At 48.0% G+C, this 22,298-nt stretch overlaps 1 protein-coding gene across 1 annotated transcript in view; it reads right to left on the reverse strand.

The window, feature by feature from the left end:
• Positions 1-6,416: 6,416 nt before the first annotated feature.
• LRRC56 (leucine rich repeat containing 56) overlaps positions 6,417-22,298 on the reverse strand; it is a 64,941-nt gene continuing 49,059 nt past the window's right edge. The window contains exons 7-13 of the mRNA XM_074841941.1: positions 18,416-18,593; positions 16,205-16,405; positions 14,041-14,105; positions 12,771-12,892; positions 11,850-12,043; positions 8,909-9,275; positions 6,417-8,158 (exon numbers count right to left, since the gene is read on the reverse strand). Of these exons, the coding sequence (XP_074698042.1) occupies positions 7,966-8,158; positions 8,909-9,275; positions 11,850-12,043; positions 12,771-12,892; positions 14,041-14,105; positions 16,205-16,405; positions 18,416-18,593 (1,320 nt within the window). The 3' untranslated portion in view covers positions 6,417-7,965. The remainder of the gene's footprint in view (positions 8,159-8,908; positions 9,276-11,849; positions 12,044-12,770; positions 12,893-14,040; positions 14,106-16,204; positions 16,406-18,415; positions 18,594-22,298) is intronic.

Below are 22,298 nucleotides of genomic sequence, written 5' to 3' on the forward strand. Positions count from 1 at the left end.
TCCACCAGATCCCTCAGTGCTGGGTCAACCCGACTCTTCAACCCCTCCAGGGATGGGGACTAACCCCTGCCCTGCGCAGCCCATTCCAACGCCCAACAACCCCTTCTGCAAAGAAATCCTTCCTAAGAGCCAGTCTGACCCTGCCCTGGCGCAGCTTGAGGCCATTCCCTCTTGTCCTGGCGCTGGTTCCTTGGGTCAAGAGACTCATCCCCCCTCTCCGCACCCTTCTTTCAGGGAGTTGTAGAGGGTGAAATTTTGTCAGGCTCCATGTGGAGAAAGGGCTGGGACAGAAGTGACATGGGCAGGGTGGTGACAGACATTGAGCCCTCAGGACCAGCTCTCATGGCTGCTGCTGTGAAGCCCCTTGCAACCCGCCAGGGTCTCCCAGTGCTGTCCTGCCATCAGTAGGAGGGCCAAGGTCCCTGCAGGTGGAAAGCCATGGAAGAGAGGAGAGCAGCCACAAACACAAACCCTGTCCAGCTTGCACCACTCTTCCAGCGAGGTCCTGCCCAGGAGGTACCAGGACGCCAGCAACCGCTTGTTGAGCTGTGTGAGAACCAGGAGCAGGGCAGCAGCTGAAGGATGGAAGAGACGAGGGTGGGGATAAAGGGGAGAGAAGTGTCAGAGAGCTTTAACACAGCTGGGCTGAGAGAGGGCTGGCTTCAGACTGGCAGACCTGGCAGAAGGGTTGGCCCAGCAGCTCCGAGGAGCACAAGTCTCAGGAAGCTCTGCCTGCCCTGGGCTCCAGAGATGACAGATCCCTGGTCACCAAGGGAGGAGAAGCTGGAACTCAAGCCATGCGTGGTCTAGAGCCTGTTTGCAGCTTGCAGCTACGGCCTGTGACCAAGATCATCTCCTTAAGACATGCTGGGATTGCACGTAGCATCACAAGATGCCCTACAGCACCACTGATGCCCTACAGCACCACGGCTGTCCAGTGCCGAGGCAGGGCTCCGGGATGTTCTGCGTTACATTTTGTGGGCATTGCAGATTTCCTAAGGAAATATTTCCAAATAAATCAAAGTCATATGTGACACAGCAAGTCACTACCAGTCACTATCACTGCCACATCTGGCGGCATCATACGAGGCCAGCACACGGGATGCTGGAGGAGGTAAAAAAGCAAATGTTGAGGTCACTGTGTGTCTAACGCCTCACAAACGCTCCGGAGCTGCTTGGGTTTGGTTTCTGAGTCTTTTTACTTTTAAAAGTTACACTTGTGAGACTCTCTTCTTCCCTCTAGCGTTCATTTCAAGATGTTCCTCTTGCTCTTCAAATTGAGCTAAAGCGGTGGCTTGCCTGGTTGCGTGTGCGGTCACTCTCTTCCTCAGGCACAGGATGTAAATGATACTACAACTCTCCACTCAGGAATCCGACGTTTCATTTTTCTGGTTTACGCTGTGCCATGCGGGAGGTTCCCGTTGCAAGGCCGTTGTCCCCTGGCATACTTAAAAAAAAAATTATCTCAATTACTCCCTTAATTTTAGCACACTCTGAGCTCCAGCTGGGGATGCGCGGGTGCAATGAGGTTTCTGATGGCAACGAGCAGTGGACATGCCAGTGGCAGATGTCTTGTTTGAGGGACAGGTCTGAGCAAGCCCCTGCTCTCATTGCCCATGTAAGACCATGCTACACCTCCTCTCAGCTCACATGCTTTGTCCTCGGGTGGTAGGAAACCTGTGCAGAGCTGGAAAATGACTCCACCGCCCTTAAGGCTTGATCAGGGCTGTCACCGCAAGGTTGTCTTTTATCTAGTGACAGCAAGAGACCTCCCGGGCAGGATCTCTGCTACCTGGGTCACCTCCCAGCTATCTGGACTGGTTTCTAAAAGTCTGGCAAGCATCTCCCGTTCTGGGGACAGAGATGACAGATATCCTCCTCTTTTGGGGACCGGGCAGCAGATCTGCCCTCCCAGATGCATCTGTAGCTGACCAGCTCTCCGCTGGCAGCACCAGCTCACAGTCTGCAGTGGCACCTTGAATTCAGCCCAGGACAAGCCCCCCTGCTGTCCCACAGCTGCCCTGCCCTGCTTGCCCCCCTGCCCACAGCTCCCTGGAAGGTCCAAAAGCTCCGCAGGCCTGCTTGAGGAGCCACGTACCCCAGCACGAGGCACGCTGCCCCGGCGGTCACACACTTCATGCCATCTCCGCTCTCCACGCCTGGCCCTTCACCTCAGCCAGGACATTTCCAGTATCCCTCAGGGGAACTTCAGAGGAGCAAGGTGCTGCCAACAATAAAAGCATGGCCAGGTTACTCTGGCATACCAAGAAAGCAGGGCAGGATTCGTCCCACCTGGAATTGGATGGTACCAAGCAGACATTTCACAAAATCACAGAATCATCTGGGTTGGAAAAGCCCTTGAAGATCCTCCAGTCCAACCATGAACCTCACACTGACCACTCCCAACTCCACCAGATCCCTCAGCGCTGGGTCAACCCGACTCTTCAACCCCTCCAGGGATGGGGACTCCCCCCCTGCCCTGGGCAGCCCATTCCAACGCCCAACAACCCCTTCTGCAAAGAAATCCTTCCTAAGAGCCAGTCTGACCCTGCCCTGGCGCAGCTTGAGGCCATTCCCTCTTGTCCTGGCGCTGGTTCCTTGGCTCAAGAGACTCATCCCCCCTCTCTGCACCCTCCTTTCAGGGAGTTGCAGAGGGCCATGAGGTCTCCCCTCAGCCTCCTCTTCTCCACACTAAACCCCCCCAGTTCCCTCAGCCGCTCCCCATCAGACCTGTGCTCCAGACCCTGCACCAGCTCCGTTGCTCTTCTCTGGACACGCTCGAGTCATTCAATGGCCTTTTTGGAGTGAGGGGCCCAAAACTGAACCCACTCATCGAGGGGCGGCCTCACCAGTGCTGAGTCCAGGGGTCAGATCCCTTCCCTGTCCCTGCTGGCCATGCTAGTGCTGATACAAGCCAGGATGCCATTGGCCTTCTTGGCCACCTGGGCACACTGCTGGCTCCTGTTCAGCCGGCTGTCAATCAACCCCCCCAGGTCCCTCTCTGACTGGCCATCTCAAACCCTGTTTTATCAATGGAGAGACTGGTACTGCTGGAGCATGAACCATCTGACTAATCACACCTCAGAAACATCTGTGTCCTACCACAGGGGCAGACACTGCCCACAGCAATGCGCGTTGGGCTCTGAACATGGTGGCAAGCCAAGGAACCATGATCCTGAGCTGACCTGTTGTTTGTATGTATTTGAAGAGGAGGTGTGTATGAGTCTTTCCCTCCTGAATGTCTCCTGGGCTTTCTTCTCCTTGGCAGCCAAAGAGAGTATCTCCTCATCTAGCAATGAAGATTAATTTATTCCAAGTGCAAAGCAAGCCCAAGCCTTTAATGAGAATAACGGCCTCGGTAACGAGCACAACAGCCCCGAGGCCTGTGCAGGAGGTGGGCTGTACACACAGCTGTGACGGGGACACTGGGCAGGGCCACCATCCCCTTTGGCCTGTCCTCAAACGGGACTCTAAGGTCCCCCCAACTGGGCCGGGCTCTGCAGAGCTGGGAGGTGCGGGATGCAATCCAAGTCTGAGCAGGAGACGCCTTCGCTTGTCAGGGCCCATTTGTTTGGGTGGGATGCTGTCCCGGACATGCTCCCTTTAGGAGGAGGAAGGATTTTTAGACACTGAAATAACTGGCTGGCACGCAGCTCCCTGCTTCTTTCTCCAGTTATTCTTTAAAGCTCTGGCTGAGCTTTCAGTCTGCAGGGCAGCACCAGCCACCCCAGCAGAGCTGCTCATGGGACACCAGCTGAGCGATGCTGAGAGGCCTCCTGGATCGACTGTGCTTCTGCTAATGCCGCAGCACTGTTGCTTTGGGCCAAACCCCCTTGCTCCTAGCCCTGCTCCCTGCTGCCCCCAGCTAACCACCCTCTCCCTTAGCAGCATGTGCTGATGAGTCTTAGCTCCTGGAAGAAATCTCTTCCCTGCGGTCCTGATTCATTAACAGGTGAGGGGGGAGCAGTTCTCACCCCTCTCTCCTGCTTACACACTAGATATCAATTTGGCAGCTGGCAGCAAAACCCATTAAGGCAGCGAGATACTTAAAGGCATCTGCAGCTCCTGGCCCATTAAAAGAACGAGGGGATTGTCCCTGGTAATGTACATCCAAAACTGGTCACATCCAACTGGAAGCAAGGATCCTACCAAGATAAATATTAATAGAGTCTGCAAAGGCAGGGGTGGGAATAAGCTCACTCATGAAATGACTTTGTCCACATTCAAGGGACCAACGAGGCATTTTAACAGAGGAAACAGTGACAAGAAAACCCACAGTGAAACTCCCCATACATTTCCCTTTTGGGCCAAGAGAATTGAATTCACGGGCAGCCCATCATGCCTGATGTATCCTAATTAGCCTCTTAAAGCCCTAGCTGGGTTTTATATTTTCTAGATGAAAAAGGTGGAAGGTGGATTAGCAGAGGCTAAAACCAGAGCAACAATTTGCTCTGTGGATCTGTTATAGCTGCATAGATCTGATCTGCGACAGTCCTGTTTATTTTGCTTGTCCTGGAAACTGCGTGGCAGCCCTGGGAAACCTTGAGGTGTACCCGCTACTGGCGGAGCGGAGGCTACCAGCGCTTCTTCCCCGTTAGGTCAGGCTGTGATCGCAAGCTTGCTCTCTTAACAAGCCTCCCTGCTGCTCCATGCATGACAGCCTGGCACTTGGTCTCATTAGGCATTTAGCTTCAGAGCACATGCTCTTGTACATACCACTCAGCAGGTCAGATCGCCCAGAAAAGGTGCAATGAAGGTGGCACACAAAAAACTCAAAAAAGCTTCTGGCAGAGCTGTCCACTGATGCTTGGCTTTGCTACCTGCTAAGCTTTCATGTGCAGAGAACCGATTAGTTTTCCTCCGCTCCCTGTGCCAAAACCATATCAACAAGATGCGTGCATGATGGAGGGAAGTTAGATTCCTACTGGTGCCACTGCTCTGCTGCCAAGTCACTTCTCCTTCCTCTCTGTATGCCTGAAACCAGTCTCTGCCCTGCTGGGTAACACAGCTGGGAAAACTTGGGAAAAATCCACCCTGGGAAAGCAACGCCTCCTGCCTGCAAGGTCCATCTGAGAGCAGAGCTTTTGCTTTCCAGCACATAACCTCGAGGTTCAAATGGGGCCTCACGGAGCTGCTCTCCAAGCGCCCAGGGGCCCCAGCTCCTGGTGCTGCCGCTTCCTGCGCAGCAAGTGCCACTAAAGCCACAGCGCTCACGCCAACTGCTTCACGCCTCAGGCCTTTGAGTCAGGTCTGGACACTAAATCCCCACAGTGGCCCTGACAGGATACAAGAGCACAAGGCTTCAACTCCATCTTACATACCCATCCCTACCCATACGCACCTGGGAAGGTGCTGGGCCACCAGCCAAGGCGGTGACCAACAGGTAGAGTGGGCACCTTCTCCTGTCTCTGCACACACGTGCCACACCACTACACGGCATGCGACTGCCTCGGCGAGGCCATCAGTGGGGCAGAGTTGGTTAGTCAGCAGTGGGGTGGCTGTTTTGAAGGTTACAGACTACCTGCACCCCTGAGAGTTATCACTGGGGTACCTGAAGGCAAGTTAAAACAAGAAATCCTGAGTTAAACAGTTTTCATGAAGCGCTCAGTGACTCTTACTTCCCACACATGAGGGCAGAGCTTTTTTTCTGACCATTTCTCCAAGTCCTCTCCGCCACCACAGAGAAGTTCCTTACCCCATCCATGCCCCTCCAAGTTGTGTTTGCCATGAGATGAGCTTGTGTGCACTTCCCGGAGCTGTACCCAGAGTTTTGCATCTGCAGATGCACACGTGCAGACCCGTCTAGCTGCCCCAGTTTCCACACACAAAAACTCACTTATGCTTTTTTTTTCCCCTCAGCCCCTTTGAAATCAAAGATGCAGATTGAGAAGGAGGCTCTGAATATCTGAAGACAGTCCTACCCATCATCCACTGATAGGACCCTGGTGGTAAAGAAGGGCCTGATTGTCACCAGTGCTGACTGCCAGCGAGGGCTGCAGACTTCAAGCAGGAGGGGAGGGCTCAGAGCATTTCTGAAAACTATGCTGCCACTTTCTTCTTTCTTTCATAAGGTCAGATTTTTTTTTGGTGATGGTCATGGTCAGTAACACCGGCAAAAAGTCAATTTTAGGAGCCTATTTAAGGACACAGGCACTGTTGCTGGGCAACATGTGATGGGAAATCCTGCCTGCATCCATAGTATTGCACAGAATCACTTGCCACATAGTTTTTAATGATTTTTGATGAACTATTTCCTCTAGGACTCACCAAAACTGGGCAAACCAGCTTCAAACTCCAGACTATTTTGTACAAGAAAGCAGTGCAAGTATCACCATGACAAGATGAAGTTTTGGGGCCTTCTCTATTATTTTGCTTCTCTACGTTAAGCTGACCAGTAGAAAGAAGACACAAACCAATTCATTAACTCATCATGTAATTACTGTTTTATCAACTGATTTAAAAATATATAGCTAACGTAGTAATTTAAACTGGAAAGAAATGTGATGATGCTTGGTTTCAGACTGCAACATCAATAAAGTTGTCAGGCACCGTCATTTGGATCAGCATCTCACAGTCTGCAGTCACTGAAACAGATGTTTGGAATCTCACCCGAACATAAAGCAAATAAAGCATGAAGAACATCACGGCGTACGTGGAGATCCTGTTGGTGAAGAATAGGAGGAAGAAGTAGATGGCTTCAACTATAAAGCAAATGTCCTACTGGAAAAGCAAGAGATTATACCCTTACTTCCCTGCCTTGTCTTTTCTGCAGCATTCCTTAGAATTATTCAGTTGTATGAAATTGGAAAGTCTATTTGATCTAAAAAACTGGAGGTGGGACACCTGGCTCTAAAGGCGCAGGCAGGGGATGCTCTGACACCTGCTCACAGAGGTCGGCTCTGCTAATGCAACCCCAGTCTCTCCACAGGGAGTGAGAGAAATCCTTCCAGGTAGCTACGAAGCAAACAAATCGGAGGTTGCAGAAAGCTGGGGATGAGCCTCTTTAATCAAGTAATAAGTGATAGGACAAGAGGGAATGTCGTCAAGTTGCACCAGGGAAGGTTTAGACTAGATATTAGGAAGTATTTCTTTCCAGAAGGGGCTGTTGGGCATTGGAATGGGCTGCCCAGGGCAGGGGGGGAGTCCCCATCCCTGGAGGTGTTTAAGAGTAAAGCTGACTTAGCACTGAGGGATCTGGTGTAGTTGGAAACTGTCAGTGTTAGGTTAATGGTTGGACTGGAGGATCTTCAAGGTCCCTTCCAACCTAGATGATTCTGTGATTCTGAAAGATGTTAGTATTGGGATGAGCCACTTGGTCAGCATTTGCTGCCGTAGCGATGCAGGCAACAAGGACCTCAGACGCCTGTGAACGGGGTGAGCTCCTGGGCGGGGCATAAACTCTGAAACCACCCAGCCTTCCCGGGCTCCTCCTTGGGCAGCGCAACCCCCTTACAACCCGCTCCAGTCAACGCTTCCTCTCCAGCCCTTGGCTTTGTCCCTCGTATGTTAAACATCCAGGACTGCAAAAGATACGTGGTGGGGCTGCTGCTAGGGCGTGAGGGGGAGCGCCCCATGGCCCTCACCTCCTCCAGTGCACTCCACAAACTGCAGGCTCCGTGCTCTGCCTGGGTCAGTGTCCCTGCCTGACTCACAGAGCAGGGCATGGTGTGGATGGAGGAAATACATTAGGACTTGTTCTGTTTTAGTGCATGAAGGCTGCAAAAATAACCACGCTTTTCTGTAATAAGAGGTTGATTAGCTCTTCTGTTGATCAGCGGGTGCTCTTTAAAGCAAGTATTTCTGGAGCAGCTGTAGCCTTAATTGAGGCAAATCATGTCATTTGTTTGAACTGCTCTACTTGCACAGCTCTGTGTCTAGCTTGCAGAAGAAGCTGAAAGATAGCATCGATCCTTCCAGACTGTGCTGTGTACATGGCTCCAACACACGCTGCCACCCGCGTATCTTCTAGGACCAAGGACTTTTGTTCTGAGATGTTGTTGAGGCAGCGGGTCTGTCTGGCAGTGACTGCAGCACGGCCCTGGCATTCAGGGGCCAAGCAGCGTTCATCAGCCCCAGCCTCTCTGAGGCTTTTGGGGATGAGCAGACAGTTGGCTTGTGGTGGTTGATCTCTCCAGGAGGGCTCTCACCCATGATGGGCCTGAGGAAAAGAGAGATGCACTGCGGTGAAATTGCACTCCAGGTCTGGATATCTGTATTCTCCCCACTAGCTCTGCCTTCTCCCACTCTGAAAACCGAACGGAAAGCTGCCAGGCCTGGGAGCAGCACAAGGGACACCAGCTTCCCAAACAAGGCATGTGCCTATACTGCTCCATAACGACTACGTTAACTTCAAAATCAAGGTGTCATGTCACAACTCCTCAGTTTTCTTCAAAGAAGCAACCCGATGCTAATCTTACAGTAAGTGGGTTCAGAAATAACCATGTTTTGGTGCATGAGACACTTCTCTAATGCCTACTTTATTTTCCAGAAATCTTCCTAACATTAATTAATGTAAGCTTCAAGGGAAAAAAAAAGACTAAGTGGGATGTCAGAAACTTGTCCTGGGGTGTACCCGAGGAGAGACTTGAACAAGCACCACTACAAGAGCTTTGCAACAGACATGCACATCAGCCCTGCGTGGGGAACATGAGACTGGAGCAGGAAGAACACAGGAAAATTCTGGGCTATTATTCAAGAAAATACAAAATTTCCAATGTTCAAATTATAAGGAATATGAGAAACTGTTTCATTTAGCATTAGACGGACAAAGGTAAATGTCAGCACAAATAAAAGGAATTCTTTTTACAGAACAGGCAGGAGACTCCAGAGACAAGACAGAAGCCTGCTGTGAAGTCCCCTCTGTTTTCCCCAGCCAGGCTGCAGGCAGTGCTGCTGGCAGCGCGCATACCTGATACTTGTTGATCCAACAGCTGCTGGTCCTGAAATAGATGTTTGCCAGCCAGTGCTCCCAGCAGGCTGGCACTGCCCTCGGGAGCCGGAGGCAGCCGGCACGCTGGGCTGGCTCAGCAGAGCAAGTTCCTTGCCCAGAGGCTGGGCTGAAGTTGCTTGATGAGCCCTCGACTGGGATCGTTGTGTCCACTGCCTGTCCTCCTCTTGGCTGGGTATTTTTAAGCATCTTACCCTGTGGTTCCTTGTTTTCCAGGGTCTTGATGCAACACCCGTTACAGATGCAGGCGAAGGGCTTTTTGGAGGGGATGGAATTAGACAGTGGTTCGGGTTGGAGAACACTGCACCTTCCTGAGCCTGTGATGAACCTAAAAAAGAGGGGGAAGCACAGGGATTTGCCAGTTCATCTTACTCCTAAATGACCAACCCAGCGAGCAAAAGGTTTCGGAGTACGCTATGTGATGGAGCTGGGTGGGCAGATGTGCCCCAGGGCACACAGGGGTGTGGGTTACTTGGCAGCCTCCCTGCCCGTGTGCTGGTGACGTGCCAAGCACTGGAACTGCTCACGAGCCATACGCAGCTCAAGAGGGACATATCAGCTCACCCGCCCTCCTGTTCTCAGTCAGGATCATAGTTGCATCACTCCTGGCCAGATTTGCACTGACTTGTTTTAAATCCCTGAGCACTCCATCCAGTGATGTGAAATTCAAGGCACAGGAATAATCACAGATGAGTGGATCCACTTTTTTTAATCAGAGGCAGAGGTGTAAGAATAAGATTTTGAGATTAGCCTTAAAATTATGGAAAGTGCCCGACTGCTAGGGAAAATATTGTGCTACATGCAGGGCTACTATCTGGCTGTTCATATTTTAGCCCATGTAATCCTCAGGGTGACAACATACAAAGAAGAAAAAATCTTGTTGCTGACTTATGAATATAACGTGCATGCATATATGCTTAAAACCATTCTAGATATAGCAGGGATCCAATTGCTCTTGTCTATTAAAAGAACCAACTGTACCTAAGTGCCTGATGTGCAGGGTCCAGGGCAGGAATACAATCTAAAGAATGTGCCACCAAAACCCAGGCCCAGAAAGTTCAGCTTTATAGCTCCTAATTGATGGGGATGTATTTTACTGCTTATGTAACCACATAATGCTGAGAAAAAAATTTTCACTGAACAGTTTCTGTCATACAATATCCTTTAAAAATGTCTAAATTTCCTAGGGTATTTTATTTAAGTAAAGACACTCTGAAAGACTGGTATGCCTGACTCAAGAGCCTGAAATAACACTCAATGACTTCCAAAGAGTGCAGATTATATGGATCCGATGCTGCAAACACTTTTACATAAGAGTGGTTTTGCTCAGATGACTTGTCCTTTCCTGGTCAGAAGGATTGTTTCCAGCAACGGGTTCTTCTGTGAGAAAATCACATTGGGTAGGACACACTTCTGAAGTCAAGTGTTGAGGCATTTAAATACCTCTCCAGATCTTCACATAGTCTCAAGTCACAGAGGTCGAGTGTATTTTTAACTGCCTTGCTGCATAAAGTCTATCAGTCGCTCAAGTTTTATCAGGCGTTTGCTCTGCAAAACACGTATGTCTATTAGCGACCGTGGGCAAAGGCTACTGTGCTTGGGATTATTTGAATCTTGGTTATTATGGCCATCTGCTTGTCATTTGGGATCTGGGTCATCTGCCCTCCCCCCTGTGCCTTAAGGTAATACTAAATTTCAAACCACTCCATCAATCTTGTAACCAAATCCTAGCAGATTTGGTTACAAGATGGGCAGATCTATGCCCAACCATTCACTTTCACAGGCCTATAGGGCATGACACTGGTATACTGTGAGATGTTTGGGGCTTCGTCCACTCAATTCATAAAGATGATGAGATCATAATAAATCATACTCAATCTAATGAAATACTACTAAATCTAAAAAAGATCAGATTGAACCTAAAGAGACTGTGATATCATAATCTAAGACTTCTGTGGTCACTGGACAATAGGCCATTCCTTTAGATTTTTCCAAACAGCTTCTGTTCTTGTTAAGGAGATATTGTTTATATTACTCTTAATACACAGAGGCTTTGAAGAGTTTAATGATACTTCTGTTTTTTCCAAAATATATACTATTTTTCCAAATTTTAATAGATCCATTTTTGCCCTTGAAAGAAATGTAAAACAAACACTCACATACTAATATTTACTGAGGCAAAAAAAAAAGTGATTATTAACAATAGAAATAGATTCAAGTTGTACTTTTGTAAGCTTCTCTACTTGATATGTATTTGGAATAACCATTATTAATGCTTCTAATATTCTTAAATATGATATTCAACAAAACCAGCGAAGAGTGGGAATTCTGCTTTCATTCATGTAAATGCAATTCCAGAGAGGCCTTTGGCTTTGTTCCTGAGTAGAAGAGCACGTTTCATTTCTACAGTCCTTACTGAACACATCCCTTTGGTTGCATATCTTTCCGGAATTCCCAGTTGCCCAGTTAAATCTTAATCGTTAGCTCAGCCATTATTTCCATTGGTGCCAGCTGGGGTAAAATATAGCTCAGTTGGAACGACAGTATTTTAGACTCATGTGGCACTGCCATAAATTAACGACACAAGGTAAAAGACAGAGGCATGTCCTTCCTCTAAACTTGATTCTAAGCTGGTGTAAGGGCAGCTTTTTTCCTCTTAATTCTACAGATCCATGCTGAAATATATCAACTGATGGTCAACACAACTGGCCACCATGTCCTGCTTAAAAACTGCAATGGATTATTTAGGGTCTGGCTCTGCAATATTTCCAAATTGCTGCTCTAGAGCACAGAAGCCAGATCTCATAAAACACTGCCGTTACTAATACACCTATCTACAAATGGTTAGTAGCACGTGTCACTACCCGATGCTAGCCCTTCCTCAGAGGTTTAGGGTCAGTACCTGAGGAAGACTGGGAGAGACAGAAGTGGCAAGAAGAATCAAGTGAAATCCTTTCAATGAGGTGCTCATCACAGGTCTCCCTCAAGGCATCTTCGCAGCTGTCAGTCAGGCTGCAGTCTTCACCCTCTTCCTCATCACTAACAGTTACCTTCAGTGCTTGGGCAGCTTTTTCTTGTTGACCTGTTTGCAGGCACCTGCACAACATCAAGTATCACACCTTTAGTTAGTCTCCGAGTTGTGAATACGCAAGTGCAGCTTGACATAGCCACACAGGCAAACACCAAGGCAGTAGATTTAGTCACCCACTATGATTTCCCACTTTCCGGGAGATATGGAAAACAATTCTAAATGGACTAGCCATCTAAGTTGCCTGTGTCTAATTATCTGACAGTGTCCTAAAGTCAATCAGGTGAAATGGGGCAGATTTAAAATACTACACAGGGAAGTAAGCTCAGAGAAATAAAGCCATTTTTACTTCCAAAACAACCATTATCCATCTATGAGATGGGGGAATCTGAGCATGGTGTTATTTTCCTTCCAGCCTTTCATTTGGTTGGGCCAGTGTGATGCTTGCAGAAAACCTCGTCCACTTTCACTTCTTTTACTACCTGAAGGTAGACACTCTCAGGGCCCAGAATGTCCTACCAGTTATGAAGTCATTTCCTTGCTCTCACTCAGCGAGCTGAGCCCATCCTGCCTGCGCTGGCCTTCAGCCTCCTCTAGAGACAGGTCAGAGCTTCCCCCAGGTTCCTCAACCTTGCCCACCCCGCAGATGCTCCAGCGGGGAGGACGGACAGAAGGATTGCCACCTCAGGGACACGAAGGCAGGAGGCCAAGACTATCCCCTGAAACCACCACCAGGGGGCCAAAGAGTTTATTTTATTATTTTATTGCACGACAAGATTCCTCCCGTGGTCTCACCGCTTGTGCTGCTCTCTGAGTTCAGAGAACACATCTCCCCGCCTCAGATCTCCTCCTACTCCGGAGCTGTAAAGGTCTTCCATCCTCAGACCACACGTTTTCAAAGGGCTCACTGCAGGTGGCTGCAAAAATGACAGAAGTTATCTCGATAACCTCAGGAGCTCTGCCCAGCTCCGTTTCTAGATTGTGGATTTCAGAAGGCATCAAAGTCTGCTGTTACTCCTGGGTTTTCAGATCACCCCTCAGCATTTTCTTGCTCTGCAGTTTTAAGAAGCCCCACACCCAGTCACGTGCGCTGTTACAGCTCGAGGAACCCAGGGTGGCAGTAACAAAAGTGTTGATTTATCTCTCCCTGGCGTATGAGCCTGTAGCATCTATACCAATAAGCATACTAAGACAAGTAGCATAGAAACTGCATCAATTCGGCATATGACCGCAATCCCCTTCCACATCCTAGTTTATAACACACAGTAATTCACTCAAATGTTCAAATTTGTTCCAGCAAAGCTTCCAGTGCTTGGGCAGTGTCAGCAGAGAGACGAGGGAGGGCCACATTTTTTCCAGCGGTTCTTTAACATCTGTTGTCAGCATTAAGTGAGGCTGCCGACAGCGCAGTGATGCAGGTGTCCTGTGCGTGCTGTTCCCCTGATGTAGCAGAGCCTCTTTAAACACACACACGTGCATCTGTGCCGCGTTGAACCTCAGGGCCCACAAAAGCCAACCGTGACGAGCCAGACTGAGCCCCTTTAACATCTGGGTACCCTCTCACTACGTTACTGCCAAAAGGAGCAGGCTGACCCGCAGGGCTGGGGCACCACCCCACTGCCTAGAGGAACTCACTTTGGCTTTGCGTTTGTTTAGTCAACAGAAACGACCTTGCAGCGTTAGTGATCTGACTGTTTACGCCAACGTCAAAGAAACACTGCTGAAAAAAATATTTTGCTTAATAGCTGTTGTAGAAATACTGTCAAGTTTTGCAATCCTGCCTTGTGCTTTGCTCAGCCAGGATGATGGGAAATGCGCTGCCAGCAGCTGATACGTGATTTTCACGTGTTCCTTTACAGCTGAGGGTTAACTACGGCTAGCACATGGGCACCTTTGTAACATCAGGGCAAGGGACTCTCTGTCCTCCTGAAGGCCAATTGCATGTTGGGGGGCTTTTGGGCTACAGAAGAGAGAGAGCTGCCATAAGCCACAGTGGCAATTCAATTTATCTCAGGATTTATGGGGGTCACCAGGCAGAAATATGAAGTGTACAAGAAAAACATACACCTAGCTTTTGCCTCCTTGCACGAAGGGCTTTGGTGGGGTTCCCACATATAACTTGACTGAGTCCTAAGAAAAAAGGAAAAAAGGAAACATTTTACTCCAGCGTTTAACAAATGGTGCTGTCTTTGAAATCAGTCAACATCATTTCCCATAGACAGGAAGATGTAATATTTCATTCAATCAAGAAGGCCAATGGCATCCTGGCCTGTATCAGAAATAGTGTGGCCAGCAGGGACAGGGAAGGGATCTCGCCCCTGGACTCGGCACTGGTAAGGCTGCACCTTGATTACTGTGTTCAGTTTTGGGCCCCTCACTCCAAAAAGGCCATTGAATGACTCGAGCGTGTCCAGAGAAGGGCAACAGAGCTGGTGCAGGGTCTGGAGCACAGGTCTGATGGGGAGCGGCTGAGGGAACTGGGGGGGTTTAGTCTGGAGAAGAGGAGGCTGAGGGGAGACCTCATGGCCCTCTACAACTACCTGAAAGGAGGGTGCAGAGAGGGGGGATGAGCCTCTTCAACCAAGTAATAAGTGATAAGACAAGAGGGAATGGCCTCAAGTTGCTCCAGGGAAGGTTTAGACTGGACATTAGGAAGCATTTCTTTACAGAACAGGTAGTCAGGCGTTGGAATGGGCTGCCCAGGGAGGTGGTGGAGTCCCCATCCCTGGAGGTGTTTAAGAGTCGGGTCGACATAGTGCTGAGAGATCTGGTGTAGTTGGAAACCGCCAATGCTAGGTTAAAGGTTGGACTAGATGATCTTCAAGGTCCTTTCCAACCTAGATGATTCTGTGATTCATGGCATAGGGTCACAGTGTCAGCCGGCACAGCCTGACGCTGCTGCTAAGAGGCAGTTTCTCTCTTTCTACCCAGAATCTGTCTCCTTCTGCTCCTGTCCTGACTCCTCCACTGTGCTGGTACAAGCATTTGTGTGGCCATGTGGTGAGTCAGATCAAAGTACAGATCCAGATTAAAACTAAATACGCTTTTTGGGGTTTTTTTTGTTTGTTTTGCTGGTTTATTTTTCAGCTGGATCTCGACCAGAATCAGGTTCCCCATGTGGCTGTGCAGGTGCTCTTGCCAAAACAAGAGACAAGGAAGCAAAGGGGCAGGAAGAAGCAGTGAACACTGGGTGAAACTGTCTCTATCAGCAGTGCTAGCTGTCTAAAGGTGCATGTGAAATTATGGTCTCATTCCCTGGCAAGCTGTACTCTGTTTCCATGTACTTTTCTGAATGAGCACTCTGCTGTTGACACTGCATTGCTTCATTTAGTTCATGATCCCGAGTCCTACCTCCAGCAAGGTACTGAGGTGGGACTGGCACCCGAGAGAAGCAGTTCACAATGCTGGGAAAACAAATACCAAACATCTTCCTCTCAAATCTGCACTCCATGGGCTGCTGGAGTTGCATCGTCAAGGTCTTTCCAGAAGCCAGGGAAGGATGTCTTGGGAAGTGCCAAATATTGTACCAGAAGTGAACTCCCTTTTGATCCAGCTGTCCCTGGGAGCTGCTAACTTGGCAGTACTTCCAGGTGGCCAGGGCATGAAGGGCAGCGGTACACCTGTATTTTGGGCTAGCCTGTAGATCAGGTATGTGAAGTCAAGGAACTGACTCCTCTTGCTGGGGACCCACCCCTGGAAACCCTGGAAAAACAGCAGTGCTGCTGCAGTAAGGGACTGCAGTACACAGAGTTGGAGCACACGATCCAATGGGGAGTGAAGCTGCATCTCCACACCATTCTGGAGGACTGCCTTGGACCCCTCACATTCCTGTGACTGAACAAGATGTGCCCAGATGTGACTTAAGCGAGCCCCAGCTAGGCTGATGTGTAATTTAAAGGATTGAGCAGGACAGCTTTTGACAAGGTGTGAAAGGCAACTTCAGCACCATTGCAGTGTGGGGCTGACAGGAGGGATGGCAGCACGTAATGTGTGGGGTGAGGGGCTGAGGAGGGGGAAGCCCAGATGACTTGCACCTTCTGCTGCAGGGGGAAACAAAGGAAAGCCCACACTAGAGCAGGTGAGTCCCATGGAAGAAAACATATGCTGAACCTGATCTAGCAGAGGCATGGGTGGGTGGTATTCAAAGCACTCAAGCTTTCATCAGCAATAACAACATTCAGAAGGAGGTGGAGGTGTGGGAAAGAACGGGATTAAAAAATATACATTACCATGTGTCAAATCACTGGCGTTATCTTCTGCGAACAGCTCGTCAGAAACAGTGTGATCTGGAAGAGGACAGCTGCCGTGTAAGAGGTGGGCATTGCTACATCTCCCTGCCTTAGCAGACCGCTGAGCAGTTCCAGGTCTGGAAGTTGTTGGGGGTCTTGGGCCGCATCCAGGCTGCCTTGCTACTGCCCCAAGATACGGACCTAAGAGAGAGGTTTCGCTGGTGTAAGCACAGTCATGCAAGGCTTCAAACCACATCATCACTGTACACTGCCAATATGAAGCCTGCTGCTGCACTTGGAGCTGTAGGGGACAGAAAAATATGTCATTGTGCCTACAAGAAACATGCTGGAATGGGTCAAGACTAGAGACAGAGGGCTGGAGACAGAGACCGGCTGCTGGCTGAGCACAGGGTCAGGAACCGCTCTGTGCTCACCCCCTACCTCCGACTGCCCCACGGGTGAGCCTGGATGTGTCCAGGGCTCTGCCACCTCCCCTGCCTGCGGGCCTAGGGTAAGAGTAAGCTGCCTCTCATCTGCTGCCCACCTGCTTGTGGGGGAACCACTGCAGGACGCAGTCTAAGCTCCCAGTCTTAAAATATATTGCTCAAATGCCCAGGCACAACGCAGATGGTGACGGCCACCTTACCAGAGTCAAACAGGGCAAACCACGTACCAGGAGTTATGGAAATCTGGGAATGGCAGTGATAGATTTTTCCAGTACTGCCTCAGAGGCAGATACTTCTCTACCACAAAAAAAAAAAAGAAGAAAACTGAGTTTTTGGAATGTTACAAGGCAGGACGGATTACACAAAAGCTAGCAAAGGCAGACAGAGCCCTGTCCTCTTACCTGCCTAACCACGGGCTGTCCTGGGAGCACAGCACAGCTGTGAGAGCAGCATGTGCAGCCAACACCCCGTAAGAGCAAATTTCATTTTGGTGCCTAGATGAATAGCGTGCTTTGTGAAGTGTTGAGCATCTACCAGCTCCACAGTGGAGCAATCGGCTCTGTAATAATATGGCCATTTCCTCAAGAGCTGAGTGTTAGGAACCCTTAAAATATCTTGGCCATAGTTGTTAATACAAACCCCTGAAATAGTGTGTGAAAAGTACCAGAGTCAACATTGCTATAGGAAAGAAAAAAATATAGGGATGTCTGAACCTGACCATACAAGCTCATCAGTTTAGAGCTAAAGGCAAGAATATGTCTGGTTCCACTAGGAAACAATACAAAATCACAGTTTTGTGCTACGTCCCTACTGTTTCTGTCAGCTCACTTTGTTAACTAGTTTTTTGAACCATAGCTGATGTTGCCAAAGCGGGATCACTGAGGGATCAGATTTTAATGGATTTTTTCCCTACCATAACTACTATTACAACTAATGATTTGGACCCACAGGGATTAAATAAATGACGAACGTATGTACTTATTCCAAAACAAACTAAATTTTTAATCGAGTAGAGTTGGCAGGCAGGCCACAGCTGGGGGGGCTGGGAAGCCAACTGCACTGCCCACACTAATGGGAAGCAACAGGAGCAGTTATAGGAAATACTTTGTAATATTTAATGGTACGTGGTAAAGTACATGTAGCATGATACATAAAAGCGTGGATATCTGAACTATAACCAAGGCTACAGGCAAGGGGACAACAGATTTATTTTCAAACCATTTACGCTCTACTAATGAATATAATGGACTTAATCACAGAGGCAAAGAAAATGGAACAGATCTCTTATGAGATCAGGCAATCTCAGTTGCTAGGAAGTTGCTATCATTGAGGGGTGGTGACTAAATTGCCTTTCCAATTATTAAATTGGAGTAGCAAATCCTGCAACATCCACTCTACATGAGATTGACTGCTACCACGGAAAGGGCTGTGAACAGCCGTTGCTGAAACATTCCTTCCCAAGCTTTGCTTCTTCCCATCACGCAGAATGAATGCTAAGTACAGACTCCCAGCTACTGTTGGATTTGCTTGATGCTCTAGAAGTCATCTGCATTTTTCTGAGCTTGATGTCCAGCTTAGGACAGCTTTCATTTAAATCTGCACTGTGCTGAATTCCAGCTTTCTCACTTCCCAAGTGAAGAAGACAACGACCTTCGTCCCTTCACTATAATTAAACGTTGGCTTTGAAGAGGCCAGCTTGCTCTTCATCTTTCTCTTTCACACATCATAACCTGAAAAATGAACCCTGATAGGAAACCTGACATACCTAACCATGAAATGTCTCCAGCTAAACTACCTTCCTTGATGGATTCCTTGATGATTAGCCAATCCTCGTGCATCTTCTTGGAAGGAAGGAGAGCAGTCTGGCTTGCTGGTATTTCGTCCAAATACTTCAAGTGGGGAATGAGTTTTTTTACTTCAGCTCTGTAATTATAATCTTGTTCCTGGAGAAATTGAGAAAGTGGTCACTGGAACAGTTTATTTAACAGACTGTGGACTTCCACCAGCAGCACAGCAGTGTTCAATTTGTATGACTGCCATATAACCTGAAATGCCTTTTACAAGGCAAACCTATTCACCTCAATCAACAGAAATAAATACAGCCAGGAGTTTCATTTCACTGTGCTTTCTCCTCACGTAATTTCTACTTGAATTGATGGTGAACATGTTCTGAGCAGTGCAAACACGTGCCCTCCGCACAAAGGCTCCTTTGCTGATTACCCACTGGTGACTTTGGCATTTGTCTGTGTTATATTATGCACAATGTACAAAAGCGTAGAAGGCCACCAATGCCCATGGAAAGTCTGGGCACCCTCAGCATTCAGCCAGCCTCTCTCCCTGCTTTTGTGATTCTCTGGTTGCTGCAGCAGTACTCAGGTGATAGGAAGACCTGAAAACATGTTATGAGTGTTGCTACACCTGCTGATGGGAGAAGAAAGAGCATTTCCATGGATTGTGTTTTTAGGCACGCCCATAAGACAGCTACAGTGAATGAACTGCAGTGGTTTTCTGGGGCAGTTCTCAGGGGTTTGGTGTGTGATTTTACACAGTGTTAGAAGCGATGGCTTACTTCAAACTGTGTTTTCTTCTGCAAGAGGTCACATACCTACAGCAGGTGCACGGAAGGCTCAGACAGACTGCACTTGGGTTTCTTTTCTGTGTGCTGGAAAAACAACGTGATTGCTCCCAAAGGACATGGCCTCAGTGTGACACCCATGGGGGAAAGCACAGGTACAGCCCCTTCTGCATGCGTGGGTGGAGCTGACATGTTATAAAATGATTCATGAGCACAAGCCAATGCCTGGGGACCTCTGAGCAGCAAGGCCAGTCCAGAACAGTTATAACTGTGCTCTGAGCACACTGAGGATTGGGCTGTTTTGGTGGATTCCAGCAGAAGAAAGATACCTTCACCTTCGGTACCTTTGTCTCTGGGAAAACTTAGCAATACCTCAGGGCTGACTGGGTTTAGCTGCTTTGCAATGGGAATACTTTTGGTTAAAATAGTGTCAGATTATAAAAGGCAGCAAATGTGATGGCGATCTGTTCTACTTAAAGAAAGTATAAAGCAAGAGAGCACTGCTAGTGGCAGAATATGAATGGGCAGCTACCTACAGATCAGTTGCTTCATCCAGACAAATGTTACACTTTTCAAGACGTTGCATGCAATATTAGAAAACCCCACAAAGCCAAGTCGTCGTTCACCATGGAATTGTCACAAACAGAAATCTTTCTGTGGGACCTGGCCGGCTCTATGCTCCCTCCCTCCGCACGATGCAACTGAGGCTGGCAGAGGGAACTCACCAAATGAAGTATGTGTTTGTTGTTAAGAGGCAGACGCTAAATTTCTCTAAATAAGCCTTTAATCTTAATTTAGAAAATGAGTCAGCCAATCATCATGCTACCCCGTACTACATGTACTCTGAACAGTGCCTGGGCTACAGCCAATTTCCAGCCATGTCCTGTTGGAGAGAAGCATCATGTTACGCTCATGTTACATTACTGCAACAGAGGCTGCAGAATTTATCATCTGGTTGTTGCTCTTGGTTTAGATAACAGGGGAAGATGAGCTCATCTGAAAATCAAATTACAGAGAGCAAACAGGCCGTCTGAAGAAAGAGCAGTAAATTTAGCTGGACCGTTCTGTAGATAAAAAGTAAATAAAAAGGAGAGCTTTTACAGAGCTGTAGCAAGGGCCAGACTACAAGAAGGAGCTTGAGGAGTTAGAGCTGGCCATCTAGGGCACACCAAAGTAAGCCCACATCTGTTCTTTTCTATATTTCAGCTGCCTTTTTTACCCTGAAGAAATGCAAACATCAGTTGAAACCAAGAAAGTGACAAAGCCCATGGAGAAGTTCTTGGCAGCTGAGGGCAGGGCTGGCTTTGTAACCACCCCAGGGCTGAGCAGCTTCCCAGCACAGACCGGATGGGAGACTACAGTGAACTTACAGTCTGCCTCTGTTACAGCTCGGTGTAAAACACACCGGTGTGCAGACTCCCTCAACAAATTCTCCTGGCATTTGAATGCAACTACTTGCACAGGAGCAGAGACAGCCATTCAGCGTGGAGAAGAGCAGCAGGGCACCCCACCATATACTGCTCCTCTTTGAAATCCTGTTATGTGACAACACGCAGCAGCATCCCAAGGAGTGATTTCCTCAGCTAAACGAACCGAGGGCAGTTTGATATTTCTCCATGACAAGTACATTTAAGGACTGAAGACGCCAAGTGAAAACTATGTCCTCCAAAAACACCACTTTCCTTGAGAGGGAATGACAAGGGAGTAGAAACAGACTTTTTATACTGTTGGGATATACTGCACCATTTTCATGGTAGGAAGCTATGATAGGGGAGTGTCGGAAGTTGTATTTGTCTCCGTGGGAGTAAAAAAAGTAAGTAGGCATGCTTTGTCCATCAGAAGCAGGCAGTGCTTCCTTACTGCAGGAATATGTTTTTTCTTCTCATGATTGCGTCTTCCATAAGGGAGAAATGTTGATGAAGAAATTATTTTGGTTACAAAGAGTTACAAGTGTGGTCTCTGAAGTATACTTCTACCAGTTCAAAACAGAAAAGCGAGTGTATAATATTTTCTTTCGGATTCCAGAGAGGAAAATGATGATAGCTAAAGCACTACCTTCTGTGGCTCCTTTTACTGAGGGATATGATCAAGCCAACAATTACATCTGAAAAACGCTAATAACTCATGTATCTAAAAAAGTGCGAGGATTTAAAATATGAACACGTCTACTACATGACTGAGTTTTCAAGTCTAAATCCAGGACAAATATGAAACCCAACCTTTTAGGCAAACTAATGGCATGGGCACGGTCTCTTTGAAACGCACGGGGAAGCTATGGAACACGGCACAGCGGAGCCACAGCACCAGCTCCTGCTCTGCTTTCTAACCCCTGCGCTGTCAGCTCTTTACGGTGCCACCGGGGACTGTGCCATCCGCAGTGAGTGCTGTGTGTCACACACCTTTGTGTGTGTGCAGAGGCCTGTGACCTTCCAAAAGACCTGGATGACAGTATATGGCCATAAACTGTCATCTGATGATAAGTGTTGGACATTATGACTAAAATGAGAAACAGTCTTATTTGACCAAGTTTTTTAAACTCTGATTTTCCTACAGTTACCTTTTCAGTACATGCCAAGATGCCTGGTTTTATATCCCAACAATGTTTTTTTTGAAGCAGGAGAAAGTGAAAGAGAGTAATACAGCTCTGAGACTGTTTCCTTACTTTTCTTGTTGAGTGCCATGAAACCCAAAGCAGATCATGTATTACTTTGTTTTCATCTTTGAGGCACACAGGATCTCATGCCCTCAACAAAATACCTCTGCAGAAATGATTTTATCATTTCAGTACCTAAGAGGTGAATCGCTGTATTTTGTATCTTCAGCTTTTGCTGAAGGTCTTTTTGGTCATTCAATTTTAACCTTTCAGGGGAAAGGACAACAAGCAGTTCCTACAATATAGCTTTTCCTAGTTATCTCATGCATTGTTTTTCTGAAGGTTCATCTTTTGAGCGTGGTGGTCCTGGATCACTCGCTGTTGGACCAGAGAGCATCCAAAAGAAATGCAAAAGCCCAAAGACAGATATCTAGTTGAGACATTGCAACTGATACATCTTGTAAGAAACATATTGGATAC

This window comes from Strix aluco, chromosome 16 (genome assembly GCF_031877795.1).
Source record: "Strix aluco isolate bStrAlu1 chromosome 16, bStrAlu1.hap1, whole genome shotgun sequence".
Classification (NCBI taxonomy): domain Eukaryota; kingdom Metazoa; phylum Chordata; class Aves; order Strigiformes; family Strigidae; genus Strix; species Strix aluco.